The sequence below is a fragment of the Saccoglossus kowalevskii genome, chromosome 14 (assembly GCF_978046115.1).
Source record: "Saccoglossus kowalevskii chromosome 14, keSacKowa6.1, whole genome shotgun sequence".
Classification (NCBI taxonomy): Eukaryota; Metazoa; Hemichordata; class Enteropneusta; family Harrimaniidae; genus Saccoglossus; species Saccoglossus kowalevskii.
Genome location: NC_140654.1, coordinates 35,665,159 through 35,679,089, shown reverse-complemented (window position 1 = coordinate 35,679,089; position 13,931 = coordinate 35,665,159). Strand labels below are relative to the sequence as shown.

General features: G+C 38.5%; 2 protein-coding genes across 2 annotated transcripts; both read right to left on the bottom strand.

Moving 5' to 3' along the window:
• Positions 1-7,305: 7,305 nt before the first annotated feature.
• Positions 7,306-9,642, bottom strand: LOC146734699 (uncharacterized). The gene has a single exon (XM_085507608.1). It carries the CDS (start codon positions 9,640-9,642, stop codon positions 7,306-7,308), a length of 2,337 nt encoding a protein of 778 aa, XP_085363734.1.
• Positions 9,643-12,741: 3,099 nt separating this feature from the next.
• LOC146734698 (uncharacterized) lies at positions 12,742-13,662 on the bottom strand. Its single transcript, XM_085507607.1, has one exon. It carries the CDS (start codon positions 13,660-13,662, stop codon positions 12,742-12,744), a length of 921 nt encoding a protein of 306 aa, XP_085363733.1.
• Positions 13,663-13,931: the final 269 nt, after the last annotated feature.

Here is a 13,931-nt window from a genome sequence, read left to right as displayed (position 1 = left end):
TTTTTTTTCCTGTTACAAACACTATGGTACCTGAATCCCGATTAATTCATAAATAATAATAATAATAACTTTATTGCATCCTTAGAAATACAATGAAATTCTTTTGTTTTGGGGGAAAAAACCTGGAAAAAAAACCTGATTTTGACAAAATAATTTAGAAATTGATATTAAGAATAATTCATAACGAAATCCATATGTACCCATATTTTTTTTTTCATAATTACTGATTACACACGAATATTACAGAAAAAAATAATTTGCTATATTATCTATATTTGTGCCTTTTATTTGTCTTGAATCGTGACTGAAAGGAGCTGGATGAAATTACAAACTATGTAGTGTGTTCGACAACTCATGTATGAACAACAATTTTAATAAATATGATTTTACTTGGTAAAATTACTGTATTTTTCTACATAAAAACAAAAGAATTTCATAATGTCTTTGTTATCATGGCGTTGTTGGTAATAATTGAAAATGATACATCCACGTGAACCTGCTTATATGAGATTGAAGGAGTCTCTGTTTACAACAGCAGTATACATCTAACTGCGTCATCGCTAAGTTTCCTTGTGGACCACGAGCTCTGTTTCTTGTTTGCACGTTATCATGTTCACACAATCGCAGACATTATTTGTAAGGGTGCCCTTTGAAATGGCACATTTTCTCAATGTTTTAGCGAGTACTCCGCGGGTATATGGCTTGTTCTCACATCAGCATAATTTTCCTCGAGTTCACTCATCGCTTTCCCACATGCACTTCTCGTTCTTTGCTGCTAACTTTTTTGCACTATAATATGATGTTGTTTTTGTCTTTCTAAACATCGAGTTTATTTTTGACATTCAACGAGATCGCTTGAATTTTGAATTTGATGACGGTTCGAATTTATCCACTTTTACAGCGATCAACATTGCGTTCGAGTAGAGTTACTAGTAATTACAAGCCTGATTTACATTTTTCTTGCGGTGTTTTTTGTCAATGTATTAAATATAAGTGCTTTGGGAAATAACATAATTATATTGCGCGAGTGAAAGAGTTTGGTGAGACTGTCACAACACGTTTTATTTATTTCCAACGCGCGTGGTCGGTGCCTCTGATTGCGTTTATTTTGTATTTTTGTTTTCAAAATGTATCACTGGCTGAGTTTGTTTTGTTTTCCTCAACAAATTAACTGTTCCGAGATCTCTTTCATTTTTCGTCCGGCTGCTGCCAATCCAATAATTCGTCACCGCATGTACTCAGACAAGCGATTAATCATCACAGTACTAGTAGTTTAAGTCCAATTGATTTGTAGAAATTCAGCTATGCGATAATTATATGTGCAGTTTTGTTTTGCGCACCCAGACACGAGCAAAAGTTAACCAATAGATTTTCTGAACTACAGCATTCGTATTACTTATGCAAATTGAGTAAGGGTCACAGTGTGAGTTGCGTTCGCAAATAACAAAGTGTCAAATTATTTTGAGCGCCGTTCGGAATAAATTTAGTCAAAATCACACACAGAAACACACACACAACACACAAATACTAGTACTCAATACATATCGCGATTGACCAGTTATATAGTTGAACTACACACACAAGGACGTAAATATGTAAATACAGGTCACAGTTCGACTTGCGGAGCAAACGTTACAATATGTTAAGTGATTTGAAGGCGTCTTTGTTCCAACACAGAGAAGCAATAGGCGTTGTGTTTTGAATCGTCATTAAAACCTAAATTTATTACAAATAAAAACTTAAGTTTATACATACAATGTACGATCATTGTTACTCCAGCGGTCGGTTGGCAAGGGGACGATGTTTCTGAAGCCAGCCATAGCAGGAGCGAGCGAGCGAACAAAAGCGAGCGAGCGAGCGAACAAAAGCGAACGCGAGCGAGCGGGAAAAAAAGCGGACGGTTTCCGGTCGGAAAGCAGCGAGCGGTCGGAAATTAAGCGATAAGCGGTCGGAAATTAAGCGATAAAAGCGGGAGGTTGAGCGGAATGAGTACTGTACATTGTACGTTTTTTGCCAAATTTTGTTGACTCCTGTGTGCAAAGCACAAAAAGGGAGTCTTTGCAGTTAGTCTGTCTGTCTGTTCCATCAATATCTCAAGAACCATACATTTTTTTTGATGAAACTTTGTGCATAGATTTGGTAAAAATCCATGCATATTAATTACCTAATTTGCATGATAATTAGCTGATTTTTAGCTGTTCCATGACTGTTCCACTGATATCTAAAGAACCACTTATTGGATTTTGATGAAACTTGGCACATAGATGCTCCAAACTAATGTACAGATTTGATTAGTTTTGGGTAAAAATCTGTGCAATGTTAATTACCTAATTTGCATAATGATTAATCAATTTTCGCCTTTTCCACTGATATCTCAAGTACTAATCATCACATTTCAATAAAACTTGGTACATAGATGTCATAGGACACTGCACAAACCTGATAGTTTTTAGGGTAATATCAGTACATATTAATTACCTAATTTGCATAATTAATTAATTTTCAGCTTTTGATATTTCAAGTAGTAATCATCACATTTTCAATGAAACTTGGTACATAGTTACTTAAGGACTATGCAGACCCCTGATTAGTTTTGGGGTAAATATTTGTGCATATTAATTACCTTCTTAGCATAATTAGTTAATTTTCAGCTTTTTGCCTGATGTCTCAAGTACTAATCATCATATTTCAATGAGACTTGCTACATATATCTTCTAGGACTATGCAGAGTCCTGATTAGTTTTAGGGTAAATAATTGTGGATATTAATTACCTAATTTACATAATTAGTTAATTGTTTCTATGAATGTTCCACTGATATATAAAGAACCACGAATTGGATTTCAATGAAACTTTTGAAGAGTACTCCTCACATTTCAATGAATCTAGAACTATGCAGAGACCCAATTAGTTTTTGGTAAATATTTATGCTTATTAATCACCTATTTAACATAATTAATTAACACTGATATCTCAATTGCTGATCATCACATTTGAATAAAGTTTGGTACATAAATGCTCTAGGACAATAGACAGGCCTGATTAATTTGGAGTTAAAATTTGTTCATATTAATTCTCTAATTATCATAATTCATAATTTTTTTGTTCTGTTCTGTTCATATTAGTTACCTGATTTACATGATTAGTTTTCAGTTTTTCCATCAACATCTCAGGTACAAGTAATTTTGAATTAATTTTTAATGTGTCTTCAATACTCTCGAGCACACGGGAGTTCTTTCTAAGCTTTCTTTGATTTAGATATGTTGCTGAACTATTATTGTTTAAGAACTTTTATACAATTCAAATGTATTAATGTATGCAGGCTATTGAGATTAATACAGTACATGTTGTATTATTTGAAGAACATGAACAGTAATTAATTTGTTTGTATAAATATGATGTCTTTTTGGCCTGCATTTTTCACGCAAAGGAATTTTGAACATCACAAATCAGTATTTATTTATTGATTGCATCTGTACATTTATAACCAGAGTTATGGGGGAATCGGAATTGTGATTGCATATTACAGAATGACATGGTGGGAATGTGTACAAATCTTTTGCAATCTGAGTGATCGCTGGGTTAGTGTGGCTTCTGTATATATCTGGTATGGGATTTGAATATGAACACATCGTTACCTCGCATAAAATGTAAACTGCAGTTGACCTCACTGATGACGCACATGTTGTGGAATACAGAAAATGGACCAAAAGCATGTTCACTGCATATACAATGTGCTAATAACTTAACAAGGTTATGACTGTCATGCATACGAGATGCCAACAATTTTGACTATGTTGCCTAGTGTTCGATCCATCCATCAAAACGCAAGACCGCGTGCGAGTTAAATAACATTGAACGAATAACTTTAATTGATCAAAGGGGGAAAAGGGATTAAATACAATCTGTTTACAAATCTAGGATTTTCTGTCCATTAATGAAGCATTAAACTGCTAGCGCACAATGTATGAGAAAATTACAGAAAGAATGATTTCAGATTTTACTTAGCCTTTGAATAGACAATTACTGGAATGTACAATAGGGTTGCCTTAAATTACATATTCATGTACAGTACACAAAATTCATATAATGTAACGTGTAGCTTTGAAAAATACATTACAAAGCTTCCAATAACGTAACGTAATTCCCAGTCATATAGCAGGTTATTACAAGCGATACAACACGGATCTTCCGGTAATGTAGAACGCAGTTCCAAGTGAGACAACACGTATCCTCCGGTAATGTGGCACGCAGTTCCAAGTGAGACAACGCGTATCCTCCGGTAACGTGGCACGCAGTTCCAAGTGAGACAACAGTATCCTCCGGTAATGTAACACTAACTGCTGGAGAAAGTCAAGATGGCACTATGAAAAATAACAGCACCATAATAAAATCATAATAAATATAATAACTTAATACTAAGGCATAAAACTTACAGATTTCACGTCATTCTTTGAAACAATGGAGTATCAACATTTTACGGAAATATATAATTAAACTCTACAACGAAATTCTACTTACAATGAGTTTGCATTCAGTCCCTTTTGTGACGAAGCCCAGGTGCACAGCAATTGAGTTGTACGTACACGACAAGACACCTCTGACGTGCTGGCCCTAAATACCCACAATAGCTAGTTAAAGCTACTGTCCTTTTTGTACAGTTCCTGCCAGAAAATCTGAATACATAGGCTCCAAAGCTGGCCTAGGCTTATACTAGAGATATAGCCACTTCCCTAGCGCCCCATACAAAAAGCAGAACTTGGCTCGTCACAAGACCCCAGCAAGTGGTTGCCGAAAAACAACCTTCCAGGACTGTGTTCTGGGTGAGACTAACTTGAATTTGCTTTCAGTGCTCACCACGAGGAAACAGAAACAAAGAAATTTGCATACTAATAGTACAGCTGGGCGACCTGTCCTCAACCTAAGCCCTAACTAACTCTTTGTTTAAAACAATAGCATCTGAAGTGGTATACACTGCAGGTGACTAATTACCGATACTAGATTATAATGTGACAATTAAGCCCCCCCATTTTTGTGAATGTGTTTACGCATTCAAAGTTATTAACACATTATAATATACCTCCATCTGATACCTTGTCTTAATGGAATATTAATAGACAAGATTTTGTGGCTGATATACTTCTGCTTAAGTAAGGCCCCAACATTCTCTTTACCTTTGATTACCTCGATCCGGAATCGGAAGGGCTGCAATGCCAGCGCCCATCTCATTATCCTCCCATTTGCCACCTTAGATTTACGAAGACATGTTAATGGCTGGTGATCTGTCTGTATCACAAATTTCTTACCATATAAATACGACTGGAACTTTTGCACTGCCCAGACCATCGCCAAACATTCCCGTTCCATCACCGAATACCTAGTTTGACATCCATTCAATTTCTTGCTTGCATAAGCTATTGGGAATATTTCTCCACCGATGTTTTGTAACAAAACTGCTCCGACGCCTGTATCTGATGCGTCTGTGCGTAATGTAAATTCCTTGTTTAGATCAGGCAGCTGAAGTATGGGGAAGTTAACCAACTTACCTTTAAGTGTGGAAAAAGCATGTTCCTGAGCATCACCCCACTGAATTACGTTAGGCTTTCCCTTTCTGGTACAGTCAGTTAGAGGGGTAGCCACTGCCGCAAAGTCTAGAATGAATTTCCTATAAAATCCAACTAGTCCCAAGAATGATCTTACCTGAGTCTTTGTTAACGGTCTCTGAGCCTCTAATACAGCTTGAATTTTATCCGGCTTGGGCTTAACAGTGCCATGACCTACTATGTGACCCAAAAATTTGACTTCATCATATCCTAAGAAACACTTAGTGGGGCGTGCTGTCAAATTAGCACTGCGAAGACGCTTGAACACTTTCTCAGTTGCCTGGACGTGCTCACTCCAAGTCCTTGTATGGATAAGAATATTATCAATATAATTATGTACATTACTAATACCTTTAAGGAGCCGTCTCATTATACGACTGAACGTTGCCCCCGCATTTACAAGCCCAAATGGCATCATATCAAAATGATATAAACCATTATGTGTAATAATTGCGGTAAGGGGTTTTGATTCCTCAGACATAGGAATCTGCCAGTAACCTTTACTTAAATCGACCTTACTGAAATAATGATCTTTTGCTAACTGGGTAAATATCTCTTCTTGATCTGGAACTGGCTCAGCATCAAATACTGTAATCTGGTTTACTTTCCTCATATCGCAACACAACCTGAGAGATTTGTCAGATTTAGTGATGACTACCAAGGGACATGCATAAGGACTATTACTTGGTGAAATTATACCCATTTGTAACATATTTACTATTTCTTTCTGAACTTCTGCTCTCAATGCATGTGGTATAGGATATGGCCTGCTTCTAATAGGCTCTGTCTCTCTTACCTGTATTGTATGTTTTCCTAAGGTAGTCTTACCAGGGATATCTGTCAGCACATCACGGAATTCTTCTAGAATTTGCTTGACGTCCTTAACCATAGACGTACTCAGCTTTAAACTAAGGTGTACATCTTTTATGCTCTCTTTGCTTACTATGGGAGGAAGATGCAATAAGTCCTCATTTGAAAAAGATTTCAATTCGGATGGACCTACTTCTTCCTGACATTCTTCCTCAACTACAGATACACAAGCCACGTCATAAATATCACCACGATACTCGACTAAGGATGCAGTAACTTCTGATCGATGATGATACTTCTTGAGCAAATTAGCGTGAAAGATTTTGCGGGTGTGACCCAAGTCTATTTTGTAGTTTAGGCTACTTACTTTCTGTGTAATGGGAAATGGGCCTTACCATTGTAATAGTAGTTTATTATTACTTGTTGGCAGGAGCAAAAGTACCTCGTCTCTGACCTCAAAGTTCCTTACCTTTGCCTTCTTATTATAATAAGATCGATATCGCGAGGCAGATTTTGCCAAAGCCTCTCGAGCAAGCTGGCAGGTTCGCTCCAAACGTTCTCTCAAGTCCAACACATACTGATATACACTCTTGGTTTCACTTGCCTGTGTTTCACCAGTCCATAACTCTTCGAGTATCATCATTGGACCACGAACAATGTGCCCAAATATAAGTTCAAATGGGGCAAACCCTGTGCTTTCTTGAGGGACTTCTCTATATGCAAATAAAAGTGGATGAATATATCGGTCCCAGTCTTTCGGTCTTTCTTCGCACATTTTCTTGAGCATAGCTTTAAGGGTTCCATTGAATTTCTCTACTAAACCATTACACATACAGTAGCATGGTATGGAGTTGTAGTAAGTCGTTTTATAGAAAGCAATCTACTTACCTCCTTCATGACATCAGATACAAATTGAGATCTTGGTCAGTCAGTATTTCCCTTGGGATGCCTATCCGAGAATACATACCTAACAATGCTTCCGCAACTACTTCAGTCCCAATTGTTTTCAATGCCTCAGCATCTGGGTAACGGGTTGCAAAATCGACCAAGACCAAAATGTATCTATGACCCCTATCAGTGGCAGGTTCAATTGGTCCGACCAAATCCACTGCGACTCTCCTAAATGGTTCTTCAATAATAGGAATATGACCTAAGGGGACTTTTGTTACTCTACCTTTAGGAATGGTACATTGGCATATGTCACAGGACTGACAATATATCTTGACATCTGCTTGTATGCCTGGCCAGAAGAAATTTGTCAAGATTTTACTAGATGTTTTCTTGGCCCCTAAATGACCTCCTAAAATTGACTCATGAGCTACCTTCAATACATATTTACGATAATCGTTGGGTACCACAATCTGTCGGAATGTATTCCCAAAATCGATTTGTGGGGACTGGTACTCTCTGTACAATATTCCCTTTACGGTGATGTACCTACAAGCACTTCCATTTTTACTTACCTTTGCTTCTCCTGCTTTAGCCAATTGATGCAGTTTGGCCAACGAGACATCTGTCTGTTGCTTTTTCCGTAACATCTCTGGAGTCACTTCACCTATCTGAGAACTTACCTTAAGTTCCTGCAATGGTTTCTTAACCCATTCCTTCTGGCTGCGCGTCTGCACGGCAGCTGCAGTCTGGGTTTCGGTTTCGGTTTCGGTTTCAGAGTCACATTCTGACTTGCCCTTTTGAACCTGCTCTAGTCTCTGGGAACCCTCCCAGTTTGCATCTGGATCCATAGGTTCTCGCATGCCAGGTATGTTTCCAAGGATTAAATCATACACTGGGTTATCCATACACAGTGCTGAAACAAAACCTACAAAAAATGGTGTATCTATATGTATACGAGCAACTGGAAATTGTTTTACTGTACCATCAATTAACACACAGGATTTAATCTCTCCAGTCATTTGATTTTTCTCCACATATTTAGATTTAACCACTACACCGCTACAGCCACTGTCGCGCAATACTTGGATAACACTAGTGCCTATCTTACCTTCCTGGACTGGCATTGCCTGTGCATAAGAGCTGTTGCAAGCAGCTGATAACACAGGCAATTGGTGTCCACAATCTAAGGTGAGAAAACCTTTTCGAAATGCTTGATCTAGGTGTGGGTCAGGTTTTATCATTAGAAACCCACCAATATCATCTTTTGTCTTATCTGAAATGGGATTATCTTCGTGTTTGTTCATCATCTCTGCTAGAAAAGCATAGGTTTTCTTCTGTCTACAATCTCGTGCAAAGTGACCTCGTTTGTTACATATATAACAGTTATAGTTACCTTTGTTCTGGTTCACATAGCTTTTTGACGGTGTTGCCTTATCACTCTGCGGTGGCTTGGGCTTATCTACACCTTTCTGATGACTGTGAGATTTGGCCTTAAAACTTGTACCTTTAAAATGCCCTGGATGCCAACCCCCATGCGCTTCCACATATCTATCGGCATATTTAGCCATCTCTTTGATGCTAGTAGGCTTTCTCTCTTTCAAAAAAGTAGCATGATCTTTAGTGCAACACTGTACGAATTGTTCCCGAAGTATGATATCCTGTAATTGTTTAAAATCATTTACCTGTTCTATCTTTAACCATCTTTGTAAATAATTGTCGAGCCTTGTGACAAATTTAGTTCCAGTTTCATTTTGTATTGGTCTAATATTTCTAAATTTCTGTCGAAATCCTTCGCCTGTAAGATGGTAAGCAGCCAACACTGCTCTCTTAACCTTGTCATAGTGAGAGGCATCTTCAAGCGACAAAGTAGAATACTCGAATAATGCCTCTCCCTCCAAAAGAGCCCCTAAATTTGTATCCCATTCAGTGATCTTGTCCCAGTTTTGAGCAGTAGCGTACAATTCAAACCTATGGAGATATGCATCAATGCCGTCCCTTTTCTGATTAAAGGGGGGTAGTTTGGGAGCCTTACCTTTATTTAAATAATTTTGGGCATCCACTCTATTCTCTGCCTTAACTTGCTTAGCCTGTTCGATCTGAAGCTGGAGCTCGAGTTGTCTAGCTTTTTCTGTTTCTATTTTTTCTCGAGATTCCAGCTCAAATTGTCTGGCTTTTTTTGTTTCTACTCTTTCCTCAACCCTCCGTTCTCTCTCCTCTGCTCTTTGTTTCCGCAAAGCAATTTGCTCCTTCTCTACCCATGTCTTTAATTCGGGTCCCCTTAAATCAAGCTTTTGACCTAATTCAATTAATTTTTTTTGCTCTAATTGACTGGCAGCCATGCTCACCCAAATGACAAGTGATGACAGTAAACCAAGCTGTACCAATAAAAGGACTTTATAGCCGATATAATTTCTGATTAAAATAAAGCTGTAGTCCACGGAGTAGCTAGGTAGTGTCTACATCCCCGTATGTCGACCAAATTACGGGATATTGATATCTGGCAAAAACCACACAAAATAGGACGAGCTCAACTTACCACTCGGCGCCAAATCATCTGTTTCTATGTACCAGACGAGATGTCCAGATAAACTCTTTGCTATGCATGTGGAGTTCGCACTGTAGGGAAATAATCAAGAACAAAGCCTTAACAAATAAACGTATCAATAAATATGATGGTTATGTGGTCAGGATGGATGGGATCAAAACACTCCCGGACGAGCCCCCAAACAATTGTCATGCATACGAGATGCCAACAATTTTGACTATGTTGCCTAGTGTTCGATCCATCCATCAAAACACAAGACCGCGTGCGAGTTAAATAACATTGAACGAATAACTTTAATTGATCAAAGGGGGAAAAGGGATTAAATACAATCTGTTTACAAATCTAGGATTTTCTGTCCATTAATGAAGCATTAAACTGCTAGCGCACAAAATTACAGAAAGAATGATTTCAGATTTTACTTAGCCTTTGAATAGACAATTACTGGAATGTACAATATGGTTGCCTTAAATTACATATTCATGTACAGTACACAAAATTCATATAATGTAACGTGTAGCTTTGAAAAATACATTACAAAGCTTCCAATAACGTAACGTAATTCCCAGTCATATAGCAGGTTATTACAATCGATACAACACGGATCTTCCGGTAATGTAGAACGCAGTTCCAAGTGAGACAACACGTATCCTCCGGTAATGTGGCACGCAGTTCCAAGTGAGACAACACGTATCCTCCGGTAACGTGGCACGCAGTTCCAAGTGAGACAACAGTATCCTCCGGTAATGTAACACTAACTGCTGGATAAAGTCAAGATGGCACTATGAAAAATAACAGCACCATAATAAAATCATAATAAATATAATAACTTAATACTAAGGCATAAAACTTACAGATTTCACGTCATTCTTTGAAACAATGGAGTATCAACATTTTACGGAAATATATAATTAAACTCTACAACGAAATTCTACTTACAATGAGTTTGCATTCAGTCCCTTTTGTGACGAAGCCCAGGTGCACAGCAATTGAGTTGTACGTACACGACAAGACACCTCTGACGTGCTGGCCCTAAATACCCACAATAGCTAGTTAAAGCTACTGTCCTTTTTGTACAGTTCCTGCCAGAAAATCTGAACACATAGGCTCCAAAGCTGGCCCAGGCTTATACTAGAGATATAGCCACTTCCCTAGCGCCCCATACAAAAAGCAGAACTTGGCTCGTCACAAGACCCCAGCAAGTGGTTGCCGAAAAACAACCTTCCAGGACTGTGTTCTGGGTGAGACTAACTTGAATTTGCTTTCAGTGCTCACCACGAGGAAACAGAAACAAAAAAATTTGCATACTAATAGTACAGCTGGGCGACCTGTCCTCAACCTAAGCCCTAACTAACTCTTTGTTTAAAACAATAGCATCTGAAGTGGTATACACTGCAGGTGACTAATTACCGATACTAGATTATAATGTGACAATGACATAGACATATTTCATGATATTATTTTAAAATGAAATTATTAATAGAAAGCATTTATTATGAAACACCGGAATCATGTATCGGCCTTGACCCCACTCTGTCTACTGTGGTTATGTTAAGACTGTACACGCTTTCTATAATACAATGTACGAAACTAGTCAACAAAGTCTCCGCTTTTTACACTGATCGCCGATGTGAATGTTGTCAAGCCAAAATAGGTTTTAATTGTATACAGCACCGCCAGTGGCTGTTCCTGGCTCCATGCGTCCAGTACAATAAATAGTTCAGTAATAACAAGCACTTTTGTAGTCATTAGGAACACTCACATTTATATTTGAGTTTATATGTCTGTCTAAGCAGATTACTGTAAAATCTGTATTAGAAACCGCGGCTTCTATTAAAATGATACAATGCAATAGAGGGGATGAGGCTTCTATTAGAGCATCTACACATATGAGAAATGACGAATTTTTGGTTCTCAATTATTCAAAAAGAATGGGTGCGACTTCTATTAGGGATGTGGCTTCTAATACAGATTTTACGGTAGTAGCAATATCCTAAAAATAATTTGTTGTCATTTGGTGAATAACTGACCAACGTCATTAATTTTAATCAATGCATTATGATTTTAGTGAAATGTTTGATATACAATAAATAAAATGCATAATTATTGCATATTGTTTCATTATAGATTGATCACGGTTCGAAAAGTTCACGGTTGACTTGAAAGCAACAAAGGACGCTACTAACTAACAATACAAAATTGCGCATGCGTGAAACAAACAATTTGCATAAATACAACAAGACAATTGCGCATGCGCGTTTTATTCACTAACGAAACAATGAGTTTTGCTGATCATGTTCGCCAGTCAACAAGACAAAAAGGCAGAATCACAAAACTGAAAATAACATCAAGATGCAATAATAACTAACAAAACTAGCAAGTAAATCACGAAACCGAAAGAATCAATCGATGCACGCGAAAAAAAAGCTAATAAAGAAAAGCAAAATAACGATTCGAGAAAAAGCAAATAAAATTTAAAAATAAAAATAAAATAAAACATTCACTTGCGAAAAAGCCCACCTCGGACAACAAGCAATGAAAAGGGTGGGTGGGTGGGGAAATCGAAAAGTTCACGGTTGACTTGAAAGCAACAAAGGACGCTACTAACTAACAATATAAAATTGCGCATGCGTGAAACAAACAATTTGCATAAATACAACAAGACAATTGCGCATGCGCGCAGTGCAAATAATAAAGTTCACGGGAATAATTAACCATTTTGAAATACAAAATTACACAATTATTCTCTCAGTTCAAACAAAACACAACAACAGTTTTGGCGGATAATTAATTTCGTTTTATTCACTAACGAAACAATGAGTTTTGCTGATCATGTTCGCCAGTCAACAAGACAAAAAGGCCAAAATAATAAAAAAAAACCCGCCAAAACTGAAAATCAAAGAGTCAGTGAGAGATTCCCTTCCTCAATTGCAGTGCGTATGCAGGCAGCAGTACGGAGACGATGGCCGAACGACGATTCCATATACAATAAGTACGCTTGAGAAGACCAATCTCCTTGAGCTTTGACTGCATCCGGCTCAGCCCCTGATTGGAAGGCAAATGACGCACCGCCACGGCGAAAACTGTGTCCGGAATATGAGGCTGGATCAAGGCCAATCGCCTTCAGTAACAAAGACAGATGATTAGCGAAAGCTTGATGCGTTAGTGGATGAAGAGTGCCAGGCGTAGTCGGAATGAGGAAGGCAGGTGCATCGCGTGGAGCAGGCATCATCAAGACCATGCGTTTATATGCTGCCACTGGGCACAGCGAAGAGCCAGAGATTGCCAGCACAGGCACGTGCAACACCTTATCGCCAAACTGGCTAGTTTTGGACCAGGTAACCCTGACCACAAGACCAATGTCATTGAGACGAATTTTCCCACGAGTGAGATGCATGCTGGCATTAAAGTCTGATGCAGAGCGTGGAACCACATTAGACTTCCTAAAGAAAGTGAAAAAGCACAGCAGGAATGCTGGCCAAAGCGTAACGTGAAGCGGGCGACGAAGATCAAGCAGACTGTGAATACGTAGTAAGATTTCTGGGGTGATTGGCAGCTTCCGCCAAACCAGATGTGGGGACAAACGTTGAATCCCGCGCAGCACTAGCTTCAATTCAAAGTTGCTGAGTGATGGGGGTTCCAAGCCCATAAACAGATGCAATAGACGAACACCGTTGAGATAATTGCGAATAGAAGCGGTCGATGCGAATGAGCGAGAGAGAAACTGCGTATACCGAATAAGTGTCTGAGGAGCTGCTGGGAGAGGTATCACCACGAAGAATCGACAAAACAGGAGAAATGCTCGCCACTGTGACATAATGTTACAAAGATAACCAGTTGAAAATGCAGACTGCAAGGAACGCTTGGCTTGAACGTCCAAAGACACAAGAGAATCAACTGGACCTGCACAGGAATAGAAAACAAATAGATATTACCATGGTGCGGTGAATTTAAAGTTATCAATTGACACTGCCGCCTCAGACAACCCAAATGTGGACTGCAACTTCGCAACCCGTGCCTGGAATTCCGGCGAGAGGTGTGACCGACTTGGAGCATCAGCCAGATTCGTGACACCAGCAACATGGA

What these genes read in the sequence shown, in the direction of transcription:
- LOC146734699 (XM_085507608.1), bottom strand. Translation starts at nt 9,642, where the DNA reads ATGGCTGCCAGTCAATTAGAGCAAAAAAAATTAATTGAATTAGGTCAA.
- LOC146734698 (XM_085507607.1), bottom strand. Translation starts at nt 13,662, where the DNA reads ATGTCACAGTGGCGAGCATTTCTCCTGTTTTGTCGATTCTTCGTGGTG.